The sequence below is a fragment of the Gossypium arboreum genome, chromosome 1 (assembly GCF_025698485.1).
Source record: "Gossypium arboreum isolate Shixiya-1 chromosome 1, ASM2569848v2, whole genome shotgun sequence".
NCBI classification, from domain to species: domain Eukaryota; kingdom Viridiplantae; phylum Streptophyta; class Magnoliopsida; order Malvales; family Malvaceae; genus Gossypium; species Gossypium arboreum.
Window position 1 is genome coordinate 89,225,198 of NC_069070.1, and position 18,251 is coordinate 89,243,448.

General features: G+C 37.9%; 1 protein-coding gene and 1 non-coding gene across 2 annotated transcripts in view; both read left to right on the forward strand.

Annotated features, from left to right (window-relative positions):
* The first annotated feature begins 2,734 nt into the window (after nucleotides 1–2,734).
* Nucleotides 2,735–18,251, forward strand: part of LOC128280548 (uncharacterized) — a 35,152-nt gene continuing 19,635 nt past the window's right edge. The window contains exon 1 of the mRNA XM_053018731.1: nucleotides 2,735–2,841. Within this exon, the coding sequence (XP_052874691.1) occupies nucleotides 2,735–2,841 (107 nt within the window). The remainder of the gene's footprint in view (nucleotides 2,842–18,251) is intronic.
* LOC128282549 (small nucleolar RNA R71) lies at nucleotides 10,958–11,064 on the forward strand. Its single transcript, XR_008272853.1, has one exon. It is a non-coding gene; the product is annotated as a small nucleolar RNA R71 (small nucleolar RNA).

Here is an 18,251-nt window from a genome sequence, read left to right on the forward strand (position 1 = left end):
GCAATACCGGGATATCGTACCCAAGGGACCCAAAAGTACTAGTAATAACTATCTTTTTATTATCTAGCCTAAGAATAAAAGGGTTTGTTTATTAAACTAATTATCTAAACTAATTAACTAATTTAATTGAAGCAAAGAGAAAATTTGGAAAAATACTTGAAGAAAAGCAATTGATAAAGACGATACCTAAGGAGGAATCCACTTAGATTTCACTTGTTATCTGACTCTGAACCAGACAATTTATTCACTTGACTTGACCCGTGAGATTCCCTAACCTACATTATTATCCCTTTCGAGACTAATAACATCTAACCCTCAGTTAAATAAATCAAAATTTCTTTCTTAATTAAAACCCCTAGGGAAGCAGTAAATCACTCTATGAACTCCCATATTAGGTTTCACCCTAATTCGGGAAAATCTCGTAACCCTATTTCTAGGCGTTCGATCAACTCCGCTTAATTATGCCAAATCTACTCTTAGGCAGGGTCTATTCCTCCTCTGCATAAGCACATCAAATCATGAATTAATACTCGGAATATTAACTCAAGCATTAAGAACACATAATTAAGAACAAATCAAGTATTTATCATATAGTTCAGATAATAATAACAAGATCCATCATTGGTTTTATCCCCCTAAGGTATCTAAGGGGTTTAGTTTATAATAAAATAAGAGTACATCTCAAAAGTATAAAAATAACAAAACATGAAGAAAACTCTAAAACCCCTGAAGGAATTCTAAGAGAGATCTTCAGTCTTGAAGTAGCTCCGGCTTTTGGGATGGATCGTCTGGCTTCTTTCAAGTAATTCCTGGTGAGTGGTTCTGTATTCCAGAAAATTTCTAGAAGAGGCCCCCTTATTAGGTCACACTTAGGGTGTTTATATAGGCTTTGGATTAGCTTTCTTCCTCCCTAAGTACCCTTTTTCGTGTAAAATACAACTTTTTAAAAAAGGGACATGCCCGTGTGCCACGACCGTGTGACGTGTTTGTCAGGCCGTGTTCGATCCGTTAAATTGCACACAGTTGTGTAGGTCAATGGCCAGGCCGTGTGAATCATGAGAGCCTTGGTCGACACCCTCGAAGGACACGGGCGTGTGAGTAGCCCGTGTGGCAAGGCTTAGGCCGTGTGATCTTCTTGATTTGGTCCGTTTTGTCCCTTTTTAGCTTGTTTTTGGCTCCTTTTGACTCTTGGTGCTCTCCTGAGTACAAAACATGAAATAACCGGATTAAGAGCACCAAAAATCCACAAATCTAGTAGTAAACATCCATAAATATGCTAAGTATTTGGGGTAAAACTATGTATAATTTGGCGTTTATCAAATACCCCACACTTAAGCATTTGTTTATCCTCAAGCAAAACTCTTATTTACTGCTAGAATTCATTCCTCCCAATCACATAATCATTACAGATAATGTTACAAGTTATTCCACAGAAAATCATACAGTGAAAATTCAACTATAGGGGCATTAAAAACCTCAGACAATCTAAATCGAATACTTTGATAACAAAATTATAGGTAATCTCCTTCATTCAAGTAATTAACTTTAGTCCTAAATATACAAGAGATGACATCCTCACTAACGATTCACTCAAATCACTCAAAGTGTTTAAGGTTCAAGATTAAGCACTCGATTGTCTAACATGAAAAGTTATTACTATAGGCTTGCATGAAAATCAAATCTCCACCACTTGTAAATGATATGATACACTAATCAAATGGTCTTTGCATGGTTGTAATGAGGTTTAGGTTACAGGTATGGATACAAGTTGAAGAGACAAGGGTTAGAATAGAGATAATTTCAATATATTACCCCATTATCAAAAACTTAATTACTGAACCACAGACAAATATCTAGAACTATTTTACATGAGTTCATGACAACTTTAGCTTGCTGAGGATTACAATAATAATACTGAGTTTTTTTTTAAGAACAAATCAAGTCAATACAATATAGAAATCATACTTCATGATTCAGAAACAAAAAATGGTGAACATAGTGAGGTAACAGTATTAAATTTAATCTCGATTAAAAAAAGTAAATTAAGTAAGAGGATTTCAACAATAATAGGTTAATGGGTTAATGATGAAGGTTAATCAATAAAAAAGGTTAGTAGGCTCAAAGGGGGTTCACATATGGAAAGGCTTTTTATGGAGTAAATGGGTTGAATCCTAAGTGCCTTTATCATCTCAATGTATCAAATCATACATGTGATCTCGACATGTATAATCGAAGCAAGTTCTAGAATAACAGTTCAATGTTGACACACTCAAACCACAAAAGAAGTGAGCAAAAAAGAAAGCTATATGCTCAAAAGGCTCAAAAATCTCACCAAAAATTTGAGTTTTTGATGTCATTCCTGTATACTTAAGATTTCAAGATAATACCTCAATTTAGGAAAAATAGTCTAGAAATTTTTATTTCTCAAAATATAAACTTATCATGCTCGATTCTTTAAGGTCCTATAATCAAATAATCATGCATAATTCCCTTGGTCTAATTCACGACATATCAAAAATAATTATAGATCAATCAGAATTCATTCTATCAATATTATGAGAAAATTACTTAAGCACAAGACCAAATTTAGGGATTTGAGAATAATGCAAAAATTTAGGTTTCATGTTCACCCTCCCCCCAACACTTAAGATGTACATTGCCCTCAATGTACAAAGATATATTATTCAATAATAAAGAAAATCATAAGAGGAAAAGAGGTGAAACTCCTTGTTATATGGATACGGAGCTTGATTCTGAGGCTGGAGTGTTTGGGGAAAGTAGTAACTGCCATTATTCTTGGCTAGATGAAGAAATTGGGTCATTGAACAGGGCACTCGTGAGGTATTGTTTCCCATTTGTTTCCTCATTCCGTAAAATATTCCTAGCAGCTTTGCTTGGAAGTCTGTAGAATCATGAAAAGCTTATTAAGAGTTGGTGTGGAAGAGAGCGTAGTGGGATTACTTGTTAAAAATACCAGAAAATGAAAAAAGTAAAATTTACTAATATAGATATGTCTTTCAAAATAAAATAATAAAATTGAAATGAAAATAAAAATAAAATAAAATAAATAAATAAAAATAATAAGAATAAAAAGGTAGGAGGATTCAATGATCCTCGTCAGTGGGGCCCTTAGGTGGTGGCGCTGGGGTGGCGATGTGAAAGTGCTGGCAAGCTGTTGCATCATGGCCTGCATATCATCCATCTGTCAATCTCGTCGCCGATCTCGCTCATGATTCATCTCGAATTGTGTAGTGCAGTACTGCTCGAAGTGGGCAAGTCGGTCAGAAAAGTGTGCCAATGAAGCAGCCGCACGAACTGGTCGTTCCCTAGGTGGCACGGTGGAAGGCTCCTCATGCTGTGGGGGAACATCATCAGGAATGTCCTCAAGATCCTCCTCGTCAATGCCATAAGAGAGACGGTACTAAGGAGGATCGGTCCTACGTCGGCACTCGATCATCCTCATGTGTAACATAGTCGTGATACCCTGTGGGGACATCTGACCTATCAGGGTAAGCGCTGATGATTGGGCCACGGTGTTGAGGAGGCCAAAGTGTCTGGCAAGGCGCCTCACATAGGGGCCTATGGACATCACTCCCTTCCTATGCCGCTCGGTCTGATAGCGAATGGCGAAAGCAATGAAGTATGCCAAGTCAGTCTCGTGTGCATTCGCCATGGACCATAAACAGTAGGCGTCGTGGGTGTTGACAACGTCAGTTCTCTCTCTCCTCCCGGTTAATGTGTGTAACAATATGGCATGGAGATAGCGTAGGGAAGGAGCGAGAGCTGAGGCTATCAAGCGGCTGGGGTCGTAGGTGGAAGAGAGTGGTGCCAAAGCTTTCTAGCACAATGAGGGAGAAATGTGGATATTTCGTGGTAGTGCATTCATGTCTTCCTCCTCCATAAACTCATCGGTGTAAAGTCCCAGAGCAACTCCAAATTCTGGGACACTCATTACGCGAACTAGACCGCCTAATCGAAAGTGAATGGTGCCTGGGTCGTCATTGTTCGTCATCACCACCTGTAAATGAAAAGTAGAGCATAATTCTAAAGTTAGCTCTAAATAAGTGGGCTCGGTAATAGTGAAGAACCGTTCCCATGGGTCTGTGTACAGGAGGGTGCGGATGGCATCAGCTTGCTGAACTTGCTCGATGGCAGCCCAGTCAATGCAGCGACCTGTAGTAAGGGGCCGTGTGCGTAGTATCTGAAATAGCTCCTCCTGCGAAGCTTGTGGAAATTCAAGGAACCTCTGCCAAACTTCGGTTATAGCACGTACCAAGGAAGAACCCAGTCCCCTACGTCTTTTTGAGGATGGGACCACGGCCTTCTTGCCTCTCGATGATGACATAATGTTCCTAAAAATACATGCGCATTGATAGAATCCAAGATACATCAGTAGTTAAGCAAGAGACCGAAAACTAGTATATGCTATTTAGTAGCTTAAACAATTCAAATATAGAAAATTCTAAAGCAAATTCCTAACTTGTCTAAAACATATTTGTAATAGTAACAATATCTATGTAAAGCACGTAGAATACTAATGTAGCAACACAAATTGCAAAAATAAGGTTGAGAAAGTGAACCAAAGGCTGCTGTAGGGCGGTGCAGGGGCGTGTTGGTGGCAAGCACAGGCGTGTGACGCTGGGATATAGCCGTGTAGAGGAAAAATGGAGGGTATAGAGAGGGGAAAGTGGGGATTAATGCAAGGGGAATGGATTTGAGGGTGGTTTGGGGGGTTGGGGAAGTGAGAATCTGGGGAATAGTGGCCGAAATAGGGATTAGGGAATGAGGAAGGGTAGATTTCGGCTAGGATTTTGAAAAGGGGAAGAAGATGAACAGTGGTTTGCTTATCTAGGGGAGGTTCACATAGCCTAGGGCCACGCCCGTGTACTTTGAGGGTGAGCCCGTGTTTTTCGAATTTTGCGATTTAGGTCGTGCCCGGCTATTATCCCATGCCCATGTATCTTGGGGTGTGTCGAACACTGCTATGTCACACGGTCGTGCCTAGCTTTGTTCGCTTCCCCCACACCGTGTGTTATGGTAGAACGCCCGTGTATTGTTGTACACAGCTGAACGGCATGGGCGTGTCTCACGCCCGTGTCGAAGAAACAGAATCGAGCCTTATCACTGGCACTCCCATTGTTTTCCATTCCCACGCCCGTGGTCTCCTATCAAGTTCACCCACGGCCATGTCGTACGGCCGTGGGGATTTATCGCACCCCGTGTCTTGGGGAAATCATGTCCCGCTTCAACACGGCCGTATCGCACAGTCGTGTCTCTTCCCCTATTTGGCCACGGCTTTAGGCATGCCCATGTGTCTGGCCGTGTGGGCTGAAAACTTTACAATTCAGAGATTAAGTTAATGATTCAAAGTGTTAGAAATTAAAAATAAAAAAATAAAAATATGTTAGTGCTTGGGTTGCCTCCCGAGAAGCGCTTATTTATAGTCTAAGCTCGACTTACCTCTCCGTTGAATGATCATGGTGGTTTGAGGAGTTCATACTCCTCATTCCTGCTGTCAATCTTAAAATAAGGTTTTAATTGGGTGTTGTTTACCTTAAAAGTGCCGAACTTGGGATGACTCACCTCCACCATACCGAATGGAAAAATACTAAGTACCGTAAGAGGGATTTCCTCATTTGGTGTGGTAGTGACAATGTGGGGATCTGCGGCATCTAGTAAGACCTTATCGCCAACTTTAAGTTGATTAGGAGAGGTATTGGGCTTGTTTTGGCGTAGTTTCAGTTTATCATGTGTTCTTGGTTTGTGTGCTCGCCATTCATCTAGCTCCTCTATTTGAAGCCTTCGTTCCTTATGGGTGTCTTTGTTTGCTACTTGATAATAGTGCACTATCTCCATTGTCTTGGTTCAAGGAGGTTCCTGTAAGGACGATTGAATATTAGTTTTATCATTGACAAGTTTCATAGGGTTATCTTGAGTCTTAGAAGTTTTGACTAAATCGTGTGCTTGGAGTGTTACTGCGTCGTCTCCTGCACGAAGTGTTAGCTCTCCTATGCCTACATTAATAATGGTTCTGGCAGTTACTAAAAAGGGTCGTCCTAAAATTAAAGGTACCTCGTTATCCTCATCCATATCTAAGACGACAAAGTCTACTGGGTAAATAAATTTATTAATTTTAACGAGAACATCTTCAATAATACCTTTAGGAAATCTAACTGTTTTGTCAGCCAATTGTATGCTCACCTTAGTCTGTTTGGGTTTACCGAGACCTAGTCATTTAAACATTTTATACGGCATAACATTTATACTTTCCCCTAGATCAGCTAAAGCATTATTCACAGATAAACTACCAATTAAGTAAGGAATTGTAAAACTCCCTGGATCTTTCAATTTGTCGGTAGCTTATTCTTTAGAATAGTGAAAGCGATACATTGAGTTCCACATGCAATGTAGTGTCTAATTTTCTTTTATTGCTCAGAAGTTCCTTTAAGAATTTTGCTGAGTTGGGCATCTGTGACAGAACTTCAATAAAGGGTAAGTTAATATGTAATTTCTTTAAGAGTTTGACAAACTTACCGAATTGTTCTTCTGCTTTGTCTTTCGTCATCTCTTTAAGATATGGCACACGAGGTTCATGATTCGTACTTACCTATTTGGGATCATTATCGTTTACCTCTTCTTGACCTTTGTTTATCTCGTTGTCTTGCTATAATTCTAGATCCGATGCAATGAATCCTTCCTTATTTTGAGTACTAATTGCATTAAGGTGTTCCCTCGGATTAGGTTCAGTATTACTTGGTAAGCCACCTTGTGGTCGTTTAGAGATTAGTTTGGATAGCTGTCCTATCTGAGTTTCGAGTCCTTGGATCGATGCTTGTTGATTCTTAAGTGCTGTCTCGATATTTTGGAAACAGGTTTCTGACACCAAGATGAATTTTGTAACACTCTGAATTTGGGCCTAGAAGTATTGGGCCTTGAGTGCTGGTCGGTAAGGAGGTTGTATATAGGTATTTAATTGTGCAATGAAATAACACAATTAAATGTCTGCTTTGGTGGTTAATGGCCCTGAGAAGTGTTAGAGAAATCTTGGGTTCAAACTTGGGCTTTAGCAAAAATTTTGGTATTAAGTGAAAAAAAAAACCTGGATGCTTGGATGAGGGTTTTTAAATTATTGTGTTAAATAAATGACACGAGGAAGCTTGTAGTCTAGTGGTTGTGGCATCATTAAGGTTGTATGGGAGCCTGAGTTCAAACCTTGGCTCTTGCAATTTATTTTGGTTTTTTTTTTAAGGGAACCTGGACTTTGGCCTTTAGACCTTATAATTAATTGGGGATAAAATATGACACAAAAAGCCTTATGGCATAGTGGTAAGTAGCGTGTGGAGCATCTGAGGGGAGGCATGGGTTCGAATCCCATGGCAAGCAAGGAGCATTTATTTTGCTAACAGGGGGCGGAAAGAGTTGGTGTTGAATTTAAACTCTGATGTTGGAGGGATCCCACATCGAGAAGTTAACATAAGAGTGGATGCGAAGCTGGCTTTAAATAGAAGGAACCATGAGGAGAGTAAAGGTACCTTTCTTGGCTGATCCCTTTCGCTGTATGGCGTGCTCGTTTGGGTTCGGCGTCGGCTAAGAGTGCTCGGAGTGTGGATTAACTCCAGTCTCCTATCAGGAGTGTATTTTCTCACTACTCTAGCTGTAGGATGGCTACTTCGGGCTGCGATGGGCCGAAAGGGGTCATGTGGGCCTAATCGGCCTACGAGCCCAATTGGATAAGTTGTTGGATTGTGTAGTAAATATTGGACTAGGCTAGGTGAATCTCATATTTGTGGCTAGATTTAGGCTAAAAGGGCCACACGAGCGTGTGAGCCCATTTGGGCCGAGAATAGGCTTTAGGTCCATTCATATTGTGATCCCTGTTTAGAATACTTTAGTTTACCAAATTACTGAAATGCCCTCGATTTGTAGAATTACCATTTTACCCTCGATTTATAGAATTACCATTTCACCCTCGATTTACAAAATTACCATTTTACCCTCAATTTATAGAATTACCATTGATTTATAAAATTACCGTTTTACCCTCGATTTACAAAATTACCATTTTACCCTCAGTTTACAAAATTATCGTTTTACCCTCGATTGTGAAATTACTGAAATACCCCTGTAGGATAGAATTACCAAAATACCCCTAGTTTGTAAAATTACCAAAATACCCCTAGTTTGTAAAATTACCGAAATACCACTGGTTTGTAAAATTACCGAAATACCCTCAATTTGTAAAATTACCAAAATACCCTTGATCTACAAAATTACAAAAATACCCTTCATTTTCTAAAAATTATAGAAATACCATTAGTTTACAAAATTACTGAAATACCCTTGGTTTGTAGATTTACCAAAACACCCTTGTAGGATGAAATGACTAAAACACCCCTAATAGGTAAAAAGACCGTAAAGCCCCTGTAGGGTAAAGTGACCGTAATACCCTTGTATGGTAAAATGACGAATATGCCCTTATGTTCCGTATGACTAATGTGCTTAGGATTTACATATATTGATATTGGATTAGTTAAGTTTGAGTGACAGGTGGTGGTTATCATAGGTGATTGATTATGGAAACGTTTCAACTTCAACCCATAACGGTGTGTACTAACCTCGTAGTAGCTTAGATTAATATCTGGCGAGAAGCGAAATGCTAAAATACCCAGATTTAGGAACTTGTAATGTTGCGTGTGGGTATAGATGCGATAAATACGATAAGATCAGTGTTTGGATCGATGGAACGGGTAAGAACTCAATTTTGTGCACGATGGTAATTTGGGTCTCAATGGGCTGGAATTGGGCCAAAATGGGCTTTTTGGCCCATTTGGGTAAAATTGATAGAAAATGGAATTTGGAAAAGTTGCATGTTAACACGGTTAGTATTGTTGTAAAATTTGGGTTAAGCAGGCTTAGTGGGCTAAATCAGCATTCGTAGGGCCCATTAGGGGTTTTGGGCCTAAAAGCCTGAATTTGATAAGTGGGTTAAAGATCATTGTTTAAACACTCGGAAATATTGACAATTGTAATGAACATGGAAAACCCTAATTTTTGGTAAAATTACGAAAATACCCTTATAATATGAAAAATGACTATTTTGCCCTTGTGGGCAAGTGACTGACTTGGACTGTGAGGTTGACGGATTTGATTGTGAATATATGTTGGTGATATGAATGACTTGACTGTGATTTTTTTATTCAAATATGGGCATGACATTCTGCATACATGACATATTGCATGGGATATGGGTTATATTGATGGAGGAAGTGCTAAAGGGCTCTTGATTCATCAAAAGGGCTTTGCCCGGTTTATCAAAAGGGCTTTGCCCGATTATTAAAAGAGGCTAGGCCTCCAGGTTATATGATAAAGCAACTATCTTGCCAGTGGAGAGTTTGGTTGGGTGGGTTGAGTTATTCCCCACATGGTGTGTTGGTTGGTACGGGTGGAGAGTAGCGGATGGTGGGTTGAGTAGTCTCCTCAAATGGGATTGCATACATTCATTGGTATTTCATGTGATATTGAAATGGGCTTGCATACATCCATTGACATTACATGTGATATTGAAATGGGCCTAAAGGCTATACCGTTTACAGTAAAGGCTTCGGCCCAGTGATATGATTTATGAAAAGGCTTCGGCCCAGTGATATGATTTATGGAAAGGCTTCGGCCCAGTATATGTCAAAACTAAATAGGGCTTTGGCCTAGATTGTACTGACAATGTGTTATTCACTGTTTGTTTGTTGTTGGGGATTACACACTGAGTTTTCGTAAACTCACCCCGTTTCTAACTGTGCAGGTAATCCCTAAGTTTAGATGGTTTGGAGCTGCGAGGGACTCGGAGATGGCCACACTCTCATTTACATTTCTTTTAATTGCAATAAGTAGCCGATTTATTTCTTTATAAGTTTTATCTTATTAATATTATTATTTGGTTTTGGGTTGTAATAAGGCCATTTTAATTATTTTTCTAGGATTATTTTATTTTATACCCTATATTTTTCGATAAAATATGAGTTAGACCTAGGTAGCGTTCCAAAATGATAATTGTTTTCAAAATAACGAGCGATACAATTAATCGATTTATCAAAATATCTACTTAAATGAATTCCAACTCGTTTTCTCAAAACCTAACCTAGCACCAAAGTGTGGCAATGGTTGTGGGCATGTCTAGGATTGGATCCAATCAAGAGCTTGGTTCTTAAGCAGCCTTCATGGCTCACCTCCTCTGTTTCGGATACCTACCTGGCGCACAGCTTTCATTCACTTTATTAACCTAGCAAAGACTATCTTTTAAAACACTAAGAAGGACGTTGAAAGAGGCATGGGTTTTCTTAAAAACTTCAATGTGACACGTCAGATCCGGCCATAACGTCTGGGACGGGTTTGGGGTGTTACAAATTTAGAAAGCATCTCTTCAAGGTTTGGTTTCTTCTCTTGTTGATAAGGTGGCTATTGAAAACCCTGAGGATTTTGTGGCTTTTCATTCCCTTGACCACCCTAGGAGAAATTTGGGTGGTTCCTCCAACCTGCATTTTAAGTATTACTGTATGGGTTATTTTGAGATTGGAAGTTATTGTTACCCTTATAGTTGACTTGTTCTTCTTCAGTTGTAGGATTGAAGGATTGGTATTCTGTATGCACACCTCCGCCACTTGAGTCACACCTCATTACTGGATGTACCTGCGTAGAACCAAGTAAACCATCAATCTTTTTCTTGAGAAGTTCTACCTGATTAGAGAGCATGGTGGCTGAATCGATGTTATAAACGCCTGTTGTTTTTATTGGCTTTGTCCTCATAACTTGCCACTGATAGTTATTCAGTAATATCTCCTCTATAAATTCATAGGCATATTCCGGTGTTTTATTTTTTATGGTTCCACCAGCAGATACGTCAAACATTTGCCGAGTTGAGGGATTCAGGTTATTGTGGAATGTTTGTATTTGAAGCCAAAGCGGTAACCCATGGTGAGGGCACCTTCTTAGTAAGTCATTGTATCTCTCCCATGCATCGTAAAGTGTTTCTAAATCCATCTACACAAAAGAAGAGATATCATTACGTAATTTACCCGTTTTAGCCGGGGAAAAATATTTTAGTAAAAATTTCTCGGTCATTTGTTCCCAAGTAGTGATAGACTCTCATGGTAACGAGTTCAACCACTGTTTAGCTTTGTTTCTCAGTGAAAAGGGAAACAACCGAAGATGTATGGCATCATCAGAAACGCCATCGATTTTAAATGTATCGCAAAATTCTAGAAAGTTTGCTAATTGATAGTTGGGATCTTCATCCCGTAAACCATCAAACTAAACAAAATGTTGTATCATCTGAATAGTGTTAGGTTTTAATTCAAAAGTATTTGCAGCTACAGCAGGTCTAACTATGCTAGATTCAGTTCCTGTTAAAGAAGGTTTAGCATAATCATACATGGTACGTGGAACAGGATTTTGATTAGCCACAATTGCAGGAGGTAGCTGATTGCCTTGGTTTTCAGCCATCTCATCGGTTGGGGGTTGAGTATCATCTTCTCGCTCATCCTCCGTGTGTCGTAAGCTACACTTTATTTCTCTTTAATTTCTACGAACTGTGCGATCATTTCTTCGTCAAAAAGTAATGGTCCTGACGGGTTTCTTCTAGTCATAAACTATAAAAACCTGCCAAAAGAAAAAATAAGTAAATTAATAAATAATAATAATAATAAACTAAAATTAAATTGCAAGAAAAATAAATGGCTAAAGTAATAAAAATTTAGCGTTCTTAATATTTTGATATCCCCGACAACGGCGCCAAAAACTTGATCGCGTGATTTGTAACAAGTAATAAATATTTATAATGAAGATCAAACTTAGACTAACTCTTATCATGACGAAAAGGAAAGTGCACCTATCGAACAATAGTATTGTAATGGCAAGACTGGGATATCGTACCCAAGGGACCCAAAAGTACTAGTAATAACTATCTTTTTATTATCTAGCCTAAGAATAAAAGGGTTTGTTTATTAAACTAATTATCTAAACTAATTAACTAATTTAATTGAAGCAAAAAGAAAATTTGGAAAAAGACTTGAAGAAAAGCAATTGATAAAGACGACACCCAAGGAGGAATCCACCTAGATTTCACTTGTTATCTGACTCTGAACCAGACGATTTGTTCACTTGACTTCACCCGTAAGATTCCCTAACCTACTTTATTATCCCTTTCGAGACTAATAACGTCTAACCCTCAGTTGAATTAATCAAAATTTCTTTCTTAATTAAAACCCCTAGGGAAGCAGTAAATCACTCTATGGACTCCCATATTAGGTTTCACCCTAATCCGGCAAAATCTCGTAACCCTATTTCTAAGCGTTCGATCAACTCCGCTTAATTATGCCAAATCTACTCTTAGGCAGGGTCTATTCCTCCTCTGCATAAGCACATCAAATCATGAATTAATACCCAGAATATTAACTCAAGCATTAAGAACACATAATTAAGAACAAATCAAGTATTTATCATACAGTTCAGATAATAATAACAAGATCCATCATAGGTTTTATCCCCCTTAGGTATCTAAGGGGTTTAGTTCATAATAAAATAAGAGTACATCTAAAAAGTATAAAAATAACAAAACATGAAGAAAACTCTAAAACCCCTGAAGGAATTCTAAGAGAGATCTTCAGTCTTGGAGTAGCTCCGGCTTTTGGGATGGATCGTCTGGCTTCCTTCAAGTAATTCCTGGCGAGTGGTTCTGTTTTCCAGAAAAGTTCTGGAAGAGGCCCCCTTATTAGGTCACACTTAAGGTGTTTATATAGGCTTTGGATTAGCTTTATTCCTCCCTAAGTACCCTTTTCTGTGTAAAATACAACTCTTTGAAAAAGGGACACGCCCGTGTGCCACGGCCATGTGACGTATTTTTCAGGCCGTGTTTGATCCGTTAAATTGCACACGGTTGTGTGGGTCAATGGCCAGGCCGTGTGAATCGTGAGAGCCTTGGTCGACACCCTCGTAGGACACGGGCATGTGAGCTGCCCGTGTGGCAAGGCTTAGGCCGTGTGATCTTCTCGATTTGGTCCGTTTTGTCCCTTTTTAGCTCCTTTTTGGCTCCTTTTGACTCCTGGTGCTCTCCTGAGTACAAAAATGAAATAACCGGATTAAGAGCACCAAATCCACAAATCTAGTAGTAAACATCCATAAATATGCTAAGTATTTGGGGTAAAACTATGTATAATTTGGCGTTTATCAGTTGATAATGTGATCGATATCTCTGACGTTCGGTGATCCTTGAGCTAGTTAGGCGGCACTGAAAGTAAATGGAAAGGAAAGAGAGTAAGCATAAAAGTTTAGTAAGTTGCACATAAGTACGTACACAACAACAACATTTTATCAATGATCAACATGCTCATGATACCAAAGTAGGCATAAGCATAACTTACTCATTACCATCCATACTAGTGACCTACTGTTCAATGAGCTCATATCTTATACATACCAATTAGGTATCTGTACCACTCACAACACGGTTATACTTTCCTAATTAGCTTAAGAACACAACGTTCATCGTTGAACCATTTGGAACACTACCAGATATTCATTAAGCCTCAAACGTAGGTAAAGTGTCAATGCCATGTCCCAGACATGGTCTTACACTGGCTCACATCTTAAGTCGATGCCATGTCCCAGACATGGTCTTACACTAACTATCATCTCGTAGCCGATGCATGTCCCAAACATGTCTTACACTGGCTTACGTCTCAAGGCCGATGCATGTCCCAAACATGTCTTACACTAGCTCTCGTCTCAATGCCGATGCCATGTCCCAGACATAGTCTTACACTGGCTCTCATAATGTGGTCGATGCATGTCCCAGACATGTCTTACACTAGGCAACAATAACCTATATGTCACGGCATGAATATCCGATTTCCCTGCTAGGTTCAAACAGGAACTCTACTATCTCTATTATCTTCATACCATCTCATTTTCGCAATCAAGCATTTCATGCTATATTAATTCAAATACAATTCAGTACATTCATTAATAATGTAGTTGTATTATTTACATACAACTTACCTCGGATTACAAAATGTACACGACTAGTCGATTTAGTCGATTTGCTTGGTTTTCCCCGGTCTAGGTTTGGATTTGGAAATTCTTGATCTAAAATATAAAAATGCACTCATATAATTTCTAAATAAAATTAAGCAATTAAAAATTCACATCTTCGATAAAATGACCATTTTGCCCTTAGACTTTGGGAAAATGACCATTTTACCGCTATGCTCGAAAATCAATTTTTATCCAATTTCTTCGCATCTTAAGCTTAGCTGAACTCTTTTTAAGCTTATAGCAACCCCAATCTCTTTGTTTTACACATTTATCAATTATTTTACAACTTGTGCAAAATGGTCTCTTTAGGTGTTTTAATGATAACACCTTTCACAAAAGCTGTCTATTACACAACTAAGACTCATATTCTTCCATAAAATTTCAGAAAACACCCTAAATTCTCTAATGGAAAAACCCTAGACTTTCAACCATTTTGGTGGATATACCCCTCATTTGAAAGCTCATGCTTCTAGGGTTTCAAAAATGTAAAAATCATTAAGAGAAACTATCAAAATCACTTACTTGAGAGGGCTCAAAGTTGCTGAAATTTTTGAAGCTTTCAAACCCATAAAATGGCTGATATTTTTAGCTAAGAAGAGATAAAAGATGATAGCTTTTCCTTTTTGTTTATTTAAAAAGACAACTAGTCAAAATTGACGACCTAAGCTTCACCTAATTTTGACCTTCTCTCCAATTTGTCTCCCATGGCCGGTCAAGCTATTGCCTAAGGGTCTAATTTCCCTTTAAAGACCTCCAATTTTGGTTCTCTAACTATTTGACACCTTTATCTATCAATTTAGGACTTTTGCACTTTATGCGATTTAGTCCTTTTTCGCAATTGGGCTCACAAACGTCAAAATTAACTCACCAAATTTTTCATGTACCATTATAAACATGCTATGACTCCAAAATAATAATAAAATAATTTCTATGACTTTGTATTTATGGTCCCGAGACCACTATTCTAACTAGCCCCAAAATCGGGCTATTACATTAAGAGTTTACTTCAGGTTATACGAACTTACTTGGTAATTGCTTCGGTTTCGTATTTCAGTTATTCCAAAACCTTTCGTTTACCATGGTCGACCTCCGGAATTGGTTCTTCGGGTTCTATGTTAGTAAAAATTAATTATTAATACCTCACATTGTTCATTTTCGGCTTAAGACTCACCCCAGGCAAAATGACCAATTTGCCCCTAACCTTTCACACTTTTACAATTTAGTCCTAAGGCTCGTATAATGAAATGCATGAAGTTTCTAAGTTAGCCAAAACTAGCCAAATATTTTTCTTGCCTATCGCAGCCCACATTTTCTTTCATTTCACATTTTTCTACCCATTTTCACAACTTTGAAAATATGGTCCCTTAAGCCATTTCTATGAAAAACAACTTAGTAAAAGTTGTTTACCATCCTTTAAACTCTCATATTACTCCATAAATCATCAAAACACAAACATCTCATGCATGGGTAAATTTTTGAACGTGAACCCTAGCTTGAAATATGGGTAGAAATAGAAAGAGCATCTTACGAGGATCTCAAAATTTTGAATAGCATTAAAAACAGGCTAGGGAGCACTTACTATTGAGCTTGAAATGTTAAAAACCCTAGCTATGGAGAGCATGAAAATTTTGGCAGCATGGAGAAGATGAATGACATGATTTTGGCTTATTTTTCCCTTTTTATTCTTTAATTAACCAAATGACCAAAATGCCCTTCCTTACTAAACTTCTAAAATTTTCCATGCATGCCCATTTTTGTCCAAAAACTTAGAAATTGGGAAAATTACTCTTTAAGGACCTCTAATTAACATTCCAAAGCAATTTCATACAAATTGCTTCTAGAACCCACGTTTTGCTATTTATTCAATTTGGTCCTTAATTTCCAATTGGACACCTTACACATAGAATTTCTTCATGAAACTTTAACACATGGTTAATGTCATATCCTAAACCTCATAATGATCATAAAATAATTATTTTAATGTCGAATTTGTGGTCCCAAAACCACTATTCTGACTAGGCCCTAATTCAGGATATTACATACGAGCTTACTAAGCTATATAGCTTACTTTGTTGCTTTTCCATGTTTTATAGTGATTTCAAAGCTAGCTCAAACTGGGGGATCGTCAGAGACTACATCACACTATCCACTGACACTTTGGTACTTTTGAAACTATGTTTTGGGTCATATGGCATGTATAGGGACTTTGAGTAATTTTCGTTATGTTTTGGTAAGGATATTGGCCATATAATTTGGCATTGTAAATGTGTGACACCCCTAATGTGACCCTAGCCGAAGAGTGGTTTCGGGACCACAAAACCGAGTCACAAAAATAATTAGGTGTTATATTCTGTGCTAATTGTATGTGGAATTTGTATGTGTGAATATTTCGTGCCTTGATTTTTATTAATTAGGTGCTAATTTATAAGAAAGGACCCATGTGATAGGACTTGAAAATGTGATAGGTGAAATTTAAATGGCCAAATAATGCATGAGTTATTGACATGAGGGACTTGCATGTCAAATGGACCACTTTAACTTAGTGGCCTACCATCAAGATGGTGGATAGATATTATATACATTTTATGTTAGCATGATAATAGTTAATGGCCTTATGGTATGGAAGAAAAGATAATTAAAAGGAATGGAAGAGTGTTAGAAAAAAAAAAGATATTCATCCTTCTTCTCCCCCCCTTTGCCGTACCAAAAGAAAAGAAAAAGGAGAGGAAATTGAAGATTAAGGCATTTTTGATCACCTTTAAGGAAAGAAAGGTAAGAGTGTGTTCATCTTCCTTACTTTCTTGCACACCAAACAAGAGGAAAGAGGAAGGAACTTGTCTAGGGCATTCGGCTATCTTGGAGGTTAAATAAGGTAGGAGTTCATGTTATTTCTATTGATTTTATGAGAATCTAGCTAGTAGTCAAGCTACTATTGTAACCTATATGCTAATCTAAAAGATGCTATGAACAAATGTGAAGTTTTGCTAGTTAGGATTATTCGGCCAAGTGTTTATGTGGTAGAAATTAAGTGTTAAATGAAATGAAAATGGTATTATATGGGGGTATGTATATTCGGCCATATAAGTAAATATGATAGGTATGATTTGTGTTTTGGAGATTTTTAGGTCATCGAGTTCTTGTTGTTGTGTGTGTATGTGCATGAGTATTCGGCCATGCTATAGAATTCATGATGCAAAATGATAAATGCTTGGTACATTCGGTCATAATGGGCATTAAGATGGTGAAGTTTGAATTAGTGAAATGTTCATATAGGTTGTCTTGATGAAAAGAGAAAGAGAAGAATTAGATATCATATTTGATGATAGTGTGGTATATAAGGGTGTTGAACTTAAATAAGTAATATTCGGCTAGCATGATGAGTATGAAATATTAAGTAGATGAGATAATTGATGGTGAAGTGGCTAATAGGGACTTTTAATGAAATCTATGCTAAGGCCGAATCTATCAAATGCTAAATGTGCTTATGTGTATATTCGGCCACCTAATTAAGCACATAGGTGGTGTTGAATTTGATCTTGCACATTCGGCCATATGGGTGTACACACTTGTGATACTATCCTTGATTAGGATAGTTGGCAATAGGGTGATAGCCTAAGGTTGTGAACCGAATAGTTCAAAAGCATGGGGTAGAAGGATAAGAATTTGTCATGTGTATCCTATGAAATGAAATTTTAATGTTTAATACAAATATTTTACAAAGTGGTTGAATGGGTTAATTTAATTGTTTAAGCTCAAGATCCTAAAGGAGAGGCGTCCAACAAGGGGAAAACGAAGGTCATCGAGTAGCCGACTTGGAATTTATTTTACCCAACACAAGGTAAGTCATTAAGCATATATTTGGTGTTGATTTAAATGATCATAATATATATGCAAATGTGTTTAAATGAGTTGATGTGTAAATGGAAATGTATGTGTATGGAATGATGCCATTGTTGAATGTATAAAGGCAGCAAAATACATAAGGTATTGGTCTCGGCACTAAGTGTGCGGTATAAATGGACACGGTGACAAGATTGGCACTAAGTGTGCGGGTTTAAATTGTACAAAGACTAAGTGTGCGAGTTTGATTATATAGCACTAAGTGTGCGAGCTGAATGTATATAGCACTAAGTGTGCGGATTCACTATATGCTCTTGCATTACAATTGG